The sequence below is a fragment of the Pseudophryne corroboree genome, chromosome 3 (assembly GCF_028390025.1).
Source record: "Pseudophryne corroboree isolate aPseCor3 chromosome 3, aPseCor3.hap2, whole genome shotgun sequence".
In the NCBI taxonomy this organism is placed as follows: domain Eukaryota; kingdom Metazoa; phylum Chordata; class Amphibia; order Anura; family Myobatrachidae; genus Pseudophryne; species Pseudophryne corroboree.
Window position 1 is genome coordinate 802,487,149 of NC_086446.1, and position 13,798 is coordinate 802,500,946.

Below are 13,798 nucleotides of genomic sequence, written 5' to 3' on the forward strand. Positions count from 1 at the left end.
CAGGAGGGTATTAGGGACCCGGCAGTGGACAGGTGATGCTGACTTTAAAAGGCACATCTGCCTTATAAGGGTGAGGAATTGTTGGGGATGGTCTCTGGGACCTCGTATCCACAGCAACAGCTGGGAAGAAATTTTTTTTTACCTCAGGTTTCCTCACAGCCTAAGAAAGCACTGTATTATCAGGTACAGCCCTTTCAGCTTCAGAAAAGCAAGCGGGTCAAAGGCGCTTCCTTTCTGTACAGAGTCAAGGGAAGAGGGAAAAAAGCTGCACCAGACAGCCAGTTCCCAGGATCAAAAATCTTCCCCCGCTTCCTCTGAGTCCGCCGCATGACGCTGGGGCTCCACAGGTGGAGCCAGGTGCGGTGGGGGCGCGTTTCGGGAACTTCAGCGACCAGTGGGCTCGCTCACAGGTGGATCCCTGGGTTCTGCAAGTAGTATCACAGGGATACAAGCTGGAGTTCGAGGCGACTCCCCCTCGCCGTTACCTCAAATCAGCCTTGCCTGCTGCCCTCGGAGAAAGGGGAGGTAGTACTGGCGGCAATTCACAAGCTGTACTTCCAGCTGGGGATAATCAAGGTACCCCTCCTTCAACAAGGCCGGGGTTACTATTCCACAATGTTTGTGGTACCGAAACCAGTCGGTTCGGTGAGACCCATTCTAAAATTGAAATCCTTGAACACTTATATACGAAGGTTCAAGTTCAAAATGGAATCGCTCAGGGCGGTTATTGCAAGCCTGGAAGAAGGGGATTACATGGTATCACTGGACATCAAGGATGCTTACCTGCATGTCCCCATTTACCCTCCTCACCAGGAGTACCTCAGGATTGTGGTACAGGACTGTCATTACCAATTCCAGACGTTGCCGTTGGTCTGTCCCCGGCACCAAGGGTATTTACCAAGGTAATGGCCGAAATGATGATACTCCTTCAAAAATAAAAAAAAGGGAGTTATAATTATCCCTACTTGGACGATCTCCTTATAAAGGCGAGGTCCAGGGAGCAGTTCTTGGTCGGAGTAGCACTATCTCGGGAAGTGCTACAACAGCACGGCTGGATTCTGAATATTCCAAAGTCGCAGCTGGTTCCTACGACGCGTCTACTGTTCCTGGGTATGGTTCTGGACACAGAACAGGAAAAAGTGTTTCTCCCGGAGGAGAAGGCCAAGGAGTTGTCATCTCTAGTCAGAGACCTCCTAAAACAAATACAGGTGTCGGTGCATCAATGCACTTGAGTCCTGGGTAAGATGGTAGCTTCTTACGAAGAAATTCCATTCGGCAGGTTCCATGCAAGGATCTTCCAGTGGGATCTGTTGGACAAGTGGTCCGGGTCGCATTTTCAGATGCATCGGCTGAAAACCCTGTCTCCAAGGGCCTGGGTGTCGCTGTTGTGGTGGCTGCAGAGTGCTCATCTTGTAGAGGGCCGCAGATTCGGCATACAGGACTGGGTCCTGGTGACCACGGATGCCAGCTTTCGAGGCTGGGGGGAAGTCACACAGGGAAGAAACTTCCAAGGACTATGGTCGAGTCAGGAGACTTCCCTACACATAAATATTCTGGAACTAAGGGCCATTTACAATGCTCTAAGTTAGGCTAGACCCCTGCTTCAACACCAGCCGGTGCTGATCCAGTCAGACAACATCACGGCGGTCGCCCATGTATACCAACAGGGCGGCACAAGAAGCAGGATGGCGATGGCAGAAGCCACAAGGATTTTCCGATGGGCGGAAAATCATGTGTTAGCACTGTCAGCAGTGTTCATTTCCGGAGTGGACAACTGGGAAGCAGACTTTCTCAGCTGACACGACTTCCACCCGGGAGAGTGGGGATTTCATCCAGAAGTCTTCCAAATGATTGTACACCATTGGGAAAGGCCACAGGTGGACATGATGACGTCCCGCCTCAACAAAAAGCTAAAAATATATTGCGCCAGGTCAAGGGACCCTCAGGCGATAGCTGTGGACGCTCTGGTGACACCGTGGGTGTACCAGTCGGTTTATGTGTTCCCTCCTCTTCCTCTCATACCCAAGGTACTGAGGATAATAAGAATGGGGGTCATTCCGAGTTGTTTGCTCGGTAAAAATCTTCGCATCGCATCGATTTTCCGCTTAATGCGCATGCGCAATGTCCGCACTGCGACTGCGCCAAGTAAATTTGCTATGCACTTAGGAATTTTACTCACGGCTTTTTCATCGTTCTGGCGATCGTAATGTGATTGACAGGAAATGGGTGTTACTGGGCGGAAACAGGCCGTTTTATGGGCGTGTGGGAAAAAACGCTACCGTTTCCGGAAAAAACGCAGGAGTGGCTGGAGAAACGGGGGAGTGTCTGGGCGAATGCTGGGTGTGTTTGTGACGTCAAACCAGGAACGACAAGCACTGAACTGATCGCAGATGCCGAGTAAGTCTGAAGCTACTCAGAAACTGCTACGAGGTGTGTAATCGCAATATTGCGAATACATCGTTCGCAATTTTAAGATGCTAAGATTCACTCCTAGTAGGCGGCGGCTTAGCATGAGCAAATCTGCTAAAATTCACTTGCGAGCGAACAACTCGGAATGACCCCCAAAATGAGGAGTAAGAACTATACTCATTGTTCCGAATTGGCCAATAAGAGCTTGGTACCCGGAACTTCAAGAAATGATCTCAGAGGACCCATGGCCTCTGCCGCTCAGACAGGACCTGCTGCAGCAGGGGCCCTGTCTGTTCCAAGACTTACCGCGGCTGCGTTGACGGCATGGCGGTTGAACACCGGATCCTGAAGGAAAAGGACATTCCGGAGGAAGTCATTCCTACGCTATTTAAAGCTAGGAAAGAAGTGACCGCAAACCATTATCACCGCATTTGGCGAAAATATGTTGCGTGGTGTGAGGCCAGGAAGGCCCCAACGGAGGAATTTCAGCTGGGCCGTTTTCTGCACTTCCTACAGTCAGGGGTGACTATGGGCCTAAAATTGGGTTCCATTAAGGTCCAGATTTCGGCTCTATCGATTTTCTTCCAGAGAGAACTGGCTTCACTACCTGAAGTTCAGACTTTTGTTAAGGGAGTGCTGCATATTCAGCCTCCTTTTGTGCCTCCAGTGGCACCTTGGGATCTCAACGTGGTGTTGGATTTCCTAAAGTCACATTGATTTGAGCCACTTTAAACCGTGGAATTAAAATATCTCACGTGGAAAGTGGTCATGCTGTTGGCCTTGGCTTCGGCCAGGCGTGTGTCAGAATTGGCGGCTTTGTCATGTAAAAGCCCTTATCTGATTCTCCATATGGATAGGGCAGAATTGAGGACTCGTCCCCAGTTTCTCCCTAAGGTGGTATCAGCTTTTCATTTGAACCAACCTATCGTGGTGCCTGCGGCTACTAAAGACTTGGAGGCTTCCAAGTTGTTGGACGTAGTCAGGGCCCTGAGAATTTATGTTTCCAGGACAGCTAGTGTCAGAAAAACTGACTCGTTGTTTATCCTGTATGCACCCAACAAGCAGGGTGCTCCTGCTTCAAAGCAGACTATTGCTCGCTGGATCTGTAGTACGATTCAGCTTGCACATTCTGCGGCTGGACTGTCGCATCCTAAATCAGTGAAAGCCCATTCCACGAGGAAGGTGGGCTCTTCTTGGGCGGCTGCCCGAGGGGTCTCGGCTCTACAACTTTGCCAAGCAGCTACTTGGTCGGGGTCAAACACATTTGCTAAATTCTACAAGTTTGACACCCTGGCTGAGGAGGACCTAGAGTTTGCCCATTCGGTGCTGCAGAGTCATCCGCACTCTCCCGCCCGTTTGGGAGCTTTGGTATAATCCCCATGGTCCTTACGGAGTCCCAGCATCCACTTAGGACGTTAGAGAAAATAAGATTTTACTCACCGGTAAATCTATTTCTCGTAGTCCGTAGTGGATGCTGGGCGCCTATCCCAAGTGCGGATTGTCTGCAATACTTGTATATAGTTATTGTTTAACTAAAGGGTTATTGTTGAGCCATCTGTTGAGAGGCTCAGTTATTGTTCATACTGTTAACTGGGTATAGTATCACGAGTTATACGGTGTGATTGGTGTGGCTGGTATGAGTCTTACCCGGGATTCAAAATCCTTCCTTATTGTGTCAGCTCTTCCGGGCACAGTATCCTAACTGAGGTCTGGAGGAGGGTCATAGGGGGAGGAGCCAGTGCACACCAGGTAGTCCTAAAGCTTTCTTTAGTTGTGCCCAGTCTCCTGCGGAGCCGCTATTCCCCATGGTCCTTACGGAGTCCCAGCATCCACTACGGACTACGAGAAATAGATTTACCGGTGAGTAAAATCTTATTATTTCATAGACGGACAAATCCGACTCAGAACAGGACGGAAATATGGAAATTCTGTATACGATAATTCGCTGCTGCACATGTGCTGTAAGACTCGTAATCATCCCTTATGTCTGCTCTATAAATGAAGCACAGTGATAATAATTATTCATGTTTCATCTATGGGAGCAGCATATTCTTATCAGCAATTATTATATTTGTACCAGCAAGAGATGAAGAAAGAGCGGGCATTGGAAGAGGAGCGGTTTACGAGCGATATTCTGGCTTACGTCAACAATTATGGGCTGACAAGTAACAGAGAGGAGCTGATCCAGGAACAGGCCAAAGCAGAAAGCCTAAGCCTAGATGTGGAGGCCGACGCGCTAAGCAATGGTAGGTTATACTGGTAAAGGTGCTGACTTACAATGTTTCTTTGTACAACGGTTGTGGCGACCATGGGGTGCATAGGCGGTTACGGCGGCTGTAGCGACTATGGGGTGCCTAGGCTGTTACAGCGGTTGTGGCGATCATGCGGTGCATAGGCTGTTACAGTGGCTATAGCGACCATGGGGTGCATAGGTTGTTACAGCGGCTGTAGCGACCATGGGGTGCATAGGCTGTTACAGCGGTTGTGGCGATCATGCGGTGCATAGGCTGTTACAGCGGTTGTGGCGATCATGCGGTGCATAGGTTGTTACAGCGGTTGTGGTGATCATGCGGTGCATAGGCTGTTACAGCGGCTATAGCGACCATGGGGTGCATAGGTTGTTACAGCTGCTGTAGCAACCATGGGGTACATAGGCTGTTACAGCGGTTGTGGTGATCATGCGGTGCATAGGCTGTAACAGCGGTTGTGGCGATCATGCGGTGCATATGCTGTTACAGCTGCTGTAGCGACCATGGGGTACATATGCTGTTACAGCTGCTGTAGCGACCATGGGGTGCATAGGTTGTTACAGCGGCTGTAGCGACCATGGGGTGCATAGGCTGTTACAGCGGCTGTAGTGACTATGGGGTGCCTAGGCTGTTACAGCGGTTGTGGCGATCATGCGGTGCATAGGCTGTAACAGCGGTTGTGGCGATCATGCGGTGCATATGCTGTTACAGCTGCTGTAGCGACCATGGGGTACATAGGCTGTTACAGTGGCTGTAGCGACCATGGGGTGCATAGGCTGTTACAGCGGCTGTAGTAACCATGGGGTGCATAGGCTGTTACAGCGGCTGTAGCGACCATGGGGTACATAGGCTGTTACAGTGGCTGTAGCGACCATGGGGTGCATAGGCTGTTACAGTGGCTGTAGCGACCATGGGGTGAATAGGCTGTTACAGCGGCTGTAGCGACCATGGGGTGCATAAGCCGTTACAGCGGCTGTAGCGACCATGGGGTGCATAGGCTGTTACAGCGGCTGTAGTGACCATGGGGTGCATAGGCTGTTACAGTGGCTGTAGCGACCATGGGGTGCATAGGCTGTTACAGCGTCTATAGCGACCATGGGGTGCATAGGCTGTTACAGCGGCTGTAGCGACCATGGGTGCATAGGCTGTTACAGCGGCGATAGCGACCATAGGGTGCATAGGCTGTTACAGTGGCTGTAGCGACCATGGGGTGCATAGGCTGTTACAGCGGCTGTAGCGACCATGGGGTGCATAGGATGTTGCAGCGGCTGTAGTGACCATGGTGTGCATAGGCTGTTACACCGGCTGTAGCGACCATGGGGTGCATAGGCTGTTACAGCGGCTATAGCGACCATGGGGTGCATAGGCTGTTACAGCGGCTGTAGCGACCATGGGTGCATAGGCTGTTACAGCGGCGATAGCGACCATAGGGTGCATAGGCTGTTACAGTGGCTGTAGCGACCATGGGGTGCATAGGCTGTTACAGCGGCTGTAGCGACCATGGGGTGCATAGGATGTTGCAGCGGCTGTAGTGACCATGGTGTGCATAGGCTGTTACACCGGCTGTAGCGACCATGGGGTGCATAGGCTGTTACAGCGGCTATAGCGACCATGGGGTGCATAGGCTGTTACAGCGGCTGAAGCAAGCATGGGGTGCATAGACTGTTACAGCGGCTGTAGTGACCATGGGGTGCATAGGCTGTTACAGAGGCTGTGGTGGCCAGGGGTGCATAGGCTGTTATGGAGGTTGTGGCGACCATGGGGTGCATAGGCTGTTACAGTGGTTGTGGCGATCATGGGGTGCATAGGCTGTTACAGCGGTTGTGGCGATCATGCGGTGCATAGGCTGTTACAGCGGCTGTAGTGACCATGGGGTACATATGCTGTTACAGCGGCTGTAGCGACCATGGGGTACATAGGTTGTTACAGCGGCTGTAGTAACCATGGGGTGCATAGGCTGTTACAGCGGCTGTAGCGACCATGGGGTGCATAGGCTGTTACAGTGGCTGTAGCGACCATAGGGTGAATAGGCTGTTACAGCGGCTGTAGCGACCATGGGGTGCATAGGCTGTTACAGCGGCTGTAGTGACCATGGGGTGCATAGGCTGTTACAGCGGCTGTAGTGACCATGGGGTGCATAGGCTGTTACAGAGGCTGTAGCGACCATGGGGTGCATAGGCTGTTACAGCGTCTATAGCGACCATGGGGTGCATAGGCTGTTACAGCGGCTATAGTGACCATGGGGTGCATAGGCTGTTACAGCGGCTGTAGCGACCATGGGGTGCATAGGCTGTTACAGCGGCTGTAGCGACCATGGGGTGCATAGGCTGTTACAGTGGCTGTAGCGACCATGGGGTGCATAGGATGTTGCAGCGGTTGTAGTGACCATGGTGTGCATAGGCTGTTACACCGGCTGTAGCGACCATGGGGTGCATAGGCTGTTAAAGCGGCTATAGCGACCATGGGGTGCATAGGCTGTTACAGTGGCTGTAGCGACCATGGGGTGCATAGGCTGTTACAGCGGCTGAAGCAAGCATGGGGTGCATAGACTGTTACAGCGGCTGTAGTGACCATGGGGTGCATAGGCTGTTACAGAGGCTGTGTTGGCCAGGGGTGCATAGGCTGTTATGGAGGTTGTGGCGACCATGGGGTGCATAGTCTGTTACAGTGGTTGTGGCGATCATGGGGTGCAAAGGCTGTAGCGAACATGGGGTGCATAGGCTGTTACAGCAGCTGTAGCTACCATGGGGTGCATAGGATGTTGCAGCGGCTGTAGTGACCATGGTGTGCATAGGCTGTTACACCGGCTGTAGCGACCATGGGGTGCATAGGCTGTTACAGCGGCTATAGCGACCATGGGGTGCATAGGCTGTTACAGCGGCTGAAGCAAGCATGGGGCGCATAGACTGTTACAGCGGCTGTAGTGACCATGGGGTGCATAGGCTGTTACAGAGGCTGTGTTGGCCAGGGGTGCATAGGCTGTTATGGAGGTTGTGGCGACCATGGGGTGCATAGGCTGTTACAGTGGTTGTGGCGATCATGGGGTGCAAAGGCTGTAGCGAACATGGGGTGCATAGGCTGTTACAGCAGCTGTAGCTACCATGGGGTGCATAGGCTGTTACAGTAGCTGTAGCGACCATGGGGTGCATAGGCTGTTACGGTGGCTATGACAACCATGAGCTACTTATGCTGTTACAGCGACTGTAGCGACCATGGGGTGCATAGGCTGTTACAGCGGCTGTAGCGACCATAGGGTGCATAGGCTGTTACAGTGGCTGTGGTGACCATGGTGTGCATAGGCTGTTACAGTGGCTGTGGCGACCATGGGGTGCATAGGCTGTTACAGCGGCTGTAGCGACCATTGGGTGCATAGGCTGTTACAGTGGCTGTGGTGACCATGGAGTGCATAGGCTGTTACAGAGGCTGTGGAGACCATGTTGTGCATAGGCTGTTACAGAGGCTGTGGTTACCATGGGGTGCATAGGCTGTTACAGTGGCTTTGGTGACTATGTGGTGCATAGGCTGTTACAGAGGCTGTGGTGACCATGGGGTGCATAGGCTGTTACAGTGGCTGTGGTGACCATAGTGTGCATAGGCTGTTACAGTGGCTGTGGTGACCATGAGGTGCATAGACTGTTACAGAGGCTGTTGTGACCATGTGGTGTATAGGCTGTTACAGAGGCTGTGGTGACCATGGGGTGCATAGACTGTTACAGAGGCTGTTGTGACCATGGTGTGTATAGGCTGTTACAGTGGCTGTGGTGACCATGAAGTGCATAGACTGTTACAGAGGCTGTGGTGACCATGGGGTGCATAGACTGTTACAGAGGCTGTTGTGACCATGGTGTGTATAGGCTGTTACAGTGGCTGTGGTGACCATAGTGTGCATAGGCTGTTACAGTGGCTGTGGTGACCATGGTGTGCATAGGCTGTTACAGTGGCTGTGGTGACCATGGGGTGCATAGGCTGTTACAGTGGCTGAGGTGACCATAGTGTGCATAGGCTGTTACTGTGGCTTTGGTGACTATGCGGTGCATAGGCTGTTATAGTGGCTGTGGTGACCATGGTGTGCACAGGCTGTTACAGTGGCTGTGGTGACCATGGTGTGCATATGCTGTTACAGTGGCTGTGGTGACCATGGGGTGCATAGGCTGTTACAGTTGCTGTGGTGACCATGGGGTGCATAGGCTGTTACAGTGGCTGTGGTGACCATAGTGTGCATAGGCTGTTACAGTGGCTGTGGTGACCATGGTGTGCATAGGCTGTTACAGTGGCTGTGGTGACCATAGTGTGCATAGGCTGTTACAGTTGCTGTGGTGACCATGGGGTGCATAGGCTGTTACAGTGGCTGTGGTGACCGTAGTGTGCATAGGCTGTTACAGTGGCTGTGGTGACCATGGTGTGCATAGGCTGTTACAGTGGCTGTGGTGACCATGGTGTGCATAGGCTGTTACAGTGTCTGTGGTGACCATGGAGTGCATAGGCTGTTACAGTGGCTGTGGGGACCATGGAGTGCATAGGCTGTTACAGTGGCTATAGCGACCATGGGGTGCATAGGCTGTTACAGCGGCTATAGCGACCATGGGGTGCATAGGCTGTTACAGCGGCTGTAGCGACCATGGGGTGCATAGGCTGTTACAGCGGCTGTAGCGACCATGGGGTGCATAGGCTGTTACAGTGGCTGTAGCGACCATGGGGTGCATAGGATGTTGCAACGGTTGTAGTGACCATGGTGTGCATAGGCTGTTACACCGGCTGTAGCGACCATGGGGTGCATAGGCTGTTACAGCGGCTGTGGTGACCATAGTGTGCATAGGCTGTTACAGTGGCTGTGGTGACCATGGAGTGCATAGGCTGTTACAGAGGCTGTGGTGACCATAGTGTGCATAGGCTGTTACAGTGGCTGTGGTGACCATGGAGTGCATAGGCTGTTACAGAGGCTGTGGTGACCATGGGGTGCATAGGCTGTTACAGTGGCTGTGGTGACCATGGGGTGCATAGGCTGTTACAGTGGCTGTGGTGACCATAGTGTGCATAGGCTGTTACTGTGGCTTTGGTGACTATGCGGTGCATAGGCTGTTACAGTGGCTGTGGTGACCATGGTGTGCACAGGCTGTTACAGTGGCTGTGGTGACCATGGTGTGCATAGGCTGTTACAGTGGCTGTGGTGACCATGGGGTGCATAGGCTGTTACAGTTGCTGTGGTGACCATGGAGTGCATAGGCTGTTACAGTGTCTGTGGTGACCATGGAATGCATAGGCTGTTACAGTGGCTGTGGTGACCATGGGGTGCATAGGCTGTTACAGTGGCTGTGGTGACCATGGGGTGCATAGGCTGTTACAGTGGCTGTGGTGACCATAGTGTGCATAGGCTGTTACTGTGGCTTTGGTGACTATGCGGTGCATAGGCTGTTATATTGGCTGTGGTGACCATGGTGTGCACAGGCTGTTACAGTGGCTGTGGTGACCATGGTGTGCATAGGCTGTTACAGTGGCTGTGGTGACCATGGTGTGCATAGGCTGTTACAGTGGCTGTGGTGACCATGGTGTGCATAGGCTGTTACAGTGTCTGTGGTGACCATGGAGTGCATAGGCTGTTACAGTGGCTGTGGTGACCATGGGGTGCATAGGCTGTTACAGTGGCTGTGGTGACCATGGGGTGCATAGGCTGTTACAGTGGCTGTGGTGACCATAGTGTGCATAGGCTGTTACTGTGGCTTTGGTGACTATGCGGTGCATAGGCTGTTATAGTGGCTGTGGTGACCATGGTGTGCACAGGCTGTTACAGTGGCTGTGGTGACCATGGAGTGCATAGGCTGTTACAGTGGCTGTGGTGACCATAGTGTGCATAGGCTGTTACAGTGGCTGTGGTGACCATGGTGTGCATAGGCTGTTACAGTGTCTGTGGTGACCATGGAGTGCATAGGCTGTTACAGTGGCTGTGGTGACCATGGGGTGCATAGGCTGTTATAGTGGCTGTGGTGACCATGGTGTGCACAGGCTGTTACAGTGGCTGTGGTGACCATGGTGTGCATAGGCTGTTACAGTGGCTGTGGTGACCATGGTGTGCATAGGCTGTTACAGTGGCTGTGGTGACAATGGGGTGCATAGGCTGTTACAGTGGCTGAGGTGACCATGGGGTGCATAGGCTGTTACAGTGGCTGAGGTGACCATGGGGTGCATAGGCTGTTACAGTGGCTGTGGTGACCATGGAGTGCATAGGCTGTTACAGTGGCTGAGGTGACCATGGTGTGCATAGGCTATTACAGTGGCTGTGGTGACCATGGGGTGCATAGGCTGTTTCAGTGTCTGTGGTGACCATGGAGTGCATAGGCTGTTACAGTGGCTGAGGTGACCATGGTGTGCATAGGCTGTTACAGTGGCTGAGGTGACCATGGGGTGCTTAGGCTGTTACAGTGGCTGTGGTGACCATGGAGTGCATAGGCTGTTACAGTGGCTGAGGTGACCATGGTGTGCATAGGCTGTTACAGTGGCTGTGGTGACCATGGGGTGCATAGGCTGTTACAGTGTCTGTGGTGACCATGGTATGCATAGGCTGTTACAGTGGCTGAGGTGACCATGCAGTGCATAGGCTGTTACAGTGGCTGTGGTGACCATGGGGTGCATAGGCTGTTACAGTGGCTGTGGTGACCATGGAGTGCATAGGCTGTTACAGTGGCTAAGGTGACCATGGTGTGCATAGGCTGTTACAGTGGCTGTGGTGACCATAGGGTGCATAGGCTGTTACAGTGGCTGTGGTGACCATGGGGTGCATAGGCTGTTTCAGTGGCTGTGGTGACCATGGTGTGCATAGGTTGTTACAGTGGCTGTGGTGACCATGAGGTGCATAGGTTGTTACAGAGGCTGTGGTGACCACGGTGTGCATAGGTTGTTACAGTGGATGTGGTGACCATGTGGTGCATAGGCTGTTACATTGGCTGTGGTGACCATGGTGTGCATAGGCTGTTACAGTGGCTGTGGTGACCATGGGGTGCATAGGCTGTTACAGTGGCTGTGGTGACCATAGTGTGCATAGGCTTTTACTGTGGCTTTGGTGACTATGCGGTGCATAGGCTGTTACAGTGGCTGTGGTGACCATGGTGTGCATAGGCTGTTACAGTGGATGTGGTGACCATGGGGTGCATAGGCTGTTGCAGTGGCTGTGGTGACCATGTGGTGCATAGGCTGTTACAGAAGCTGTGGTGACCATAGTGTGCATAGGCTGTTACAGTGGCTGTGGTGACCATGGTGTGCATAGGCTGTTACAGTGTCTGTGGTGACCATGGGGTGCATAGGCTGTTACAGTGGCTGTGGTGATCATGGAGTGCATAGGCTGTTACAGTGGCTGTGGTGACCATGGGGTGCATAGGCTGTTACAGTGGCTGTGGTGACCATGGTGTGCATAGGCTGTTACAGTGTCTGTGGTGACCATGGGGTGCATAGGCTGTTACAGTGGCTGTGGTGATCATGGAGTGCATAGGCTGTTACAGTGGCTGTGGTGACCATGGAGTGCATAGGTTGTTACAGTGGCTGTGGTGACCATGGGATGCATAGGCTATTGCAGTGGCAGTGGTGACCATGTGGTGCATAGGTTGTTACAGTGGCTGTGGTGACCATAGTGTGCATAGGCTGTTACAGTGGCTGTGGTGACCATGTGGTGCATAGGCTGTTACAGAAGCTGTGGTGACCATGGGGTGCATAGGCTGTTACAGTGGCTGTGGTGACCATGGAGTGCATAGGCTGTTACAGTGGCTGTGGTGACCTTGGGGTGCATAGGCTGTTACAGTGGCTGTGGTGACCATGGTGTGCATAGGCTGTTGCAGTGGCTGTGGTGACCATGTGGTGCATAGGCTGTTACAGAAGCTGTGGTGACCATGGGGTGCATAGGCTGTTACAGTGGCTGTGGTGACCATGGGGTGCATAGGCTGTTACAGTGGCTGTGGTGACCATGGGGTGCATAGGCTGTTACAGTGGCTGTGGTGACCATGAGGTGCATAGGTTGTTAAAGAGGCTGTGGTGACCATGGGGTGCATAGGCTGTTACAGTGGATGTGGTGACCATGAGGTGCATAGGTTGTTACAGAGGCTGTGGTGACTACGGTGTGCATAGGTTGTTACAGTGGATGTGGTGACCATGGGGTGCATAGGCTGTTGCAGTGGCTGTGGTGGTGACCATGTGGTGCATAGGCTGTTACAGTGGCTGTGGTGACCATGGGGTGCATAGGCTGTTACAGTGGCTGTGGTGACCATGAGGTGCATAGGTTGTTACAGAGGCTGTGGTGACTACGGTGTGCATAAGTTGTTACAGTGGATGTGGTGACCATGGGGTGCATAGGCTGTTGCAGTGGCTGTGGTGACCATGGGGTGCATAGGCTGTTGCAGTGGCTGTGGTGACCATGGGGTGCATAGGCTGTTACAGTGGCTGTGGTGACCATGGGGTGCATAGGCTGTTACAGTGGCTGTGGTGACCATGCTGTGCATAGGTTGATATAATGGGCACTGAGACTGTCTTGCAGGCTCAGCTTTTTCTAACTGTGTACTGACTGCTATTGTCTTGTGGATGTTTGTTTTGTGTTTACTCTGTCATGTCAGACAAGAGAGATAAGACTGGGTAGTGTACTGCTATCAATAGGAGGATTCCTAATTGCTGGGGTTACAATCAGGTTCTGACGCCGTTTGCGCATCCTGGCATCAGGTGTAGCCTGTGCTGGGGTACTGCTTCCACTGTGGCAAAAGCCCATGGCTGACTCCATTGATCAGCTTGTTTAGCTGGTATCTAGCTCACAGTAGGAGTTATATGGGGGTCCATATTCCCCTGCTACTTCAGGGGATTCTTATACTCCAAGTTCAGTTGACCAGCAGGTTTTCGTAGCATCTGCTCTGGTGGAGCTGACGTGGGTTAGAGGCTTTGCCTCATCAGTGTTGATTAATGGCTTCTTATGAAAATTTGTGCATATCCTGGCTAGTTTGTGTTTGTGTAAGTGTCCAATGATTCTTTAAGTTTTAAGGTTTCCTCACAGTTTTAGAATGGGCTTACAATGTAAGGTGTAGATGTCTTAGTTTGGGAGCTGGGCATCCCAGAGCCTGAAGCTTTTAGAGGGTCTTTGTTTTAAGTTTTTAAAATTAAGCAAATGTTGTCAT

General features: G+C 52.3%; 1 protein-coding gene across 1 annotated transcript in view; it reads left to right on the top strand.

Annotated features, from left to right (window-relative positions):
- Positions 1 to 13,798, top strand: part of CCDC172 (coiled-coil domain containing 172) — a 246,152-nt gene that overhangs the window by 102,292 nt on the left and 130,062 nt on the right. The window contains exon 4 of the mRNA XM_063963338.1: positions 4,490 to 4,655. Within this exon, the coding sequence (XP_063819408.1) occupies positions 4,490 to 4,655 (166 nt within the window). The remainder of the gene's footprint in view (positions 1 to 4,489; positions 4,656 to 13,798) is intronic.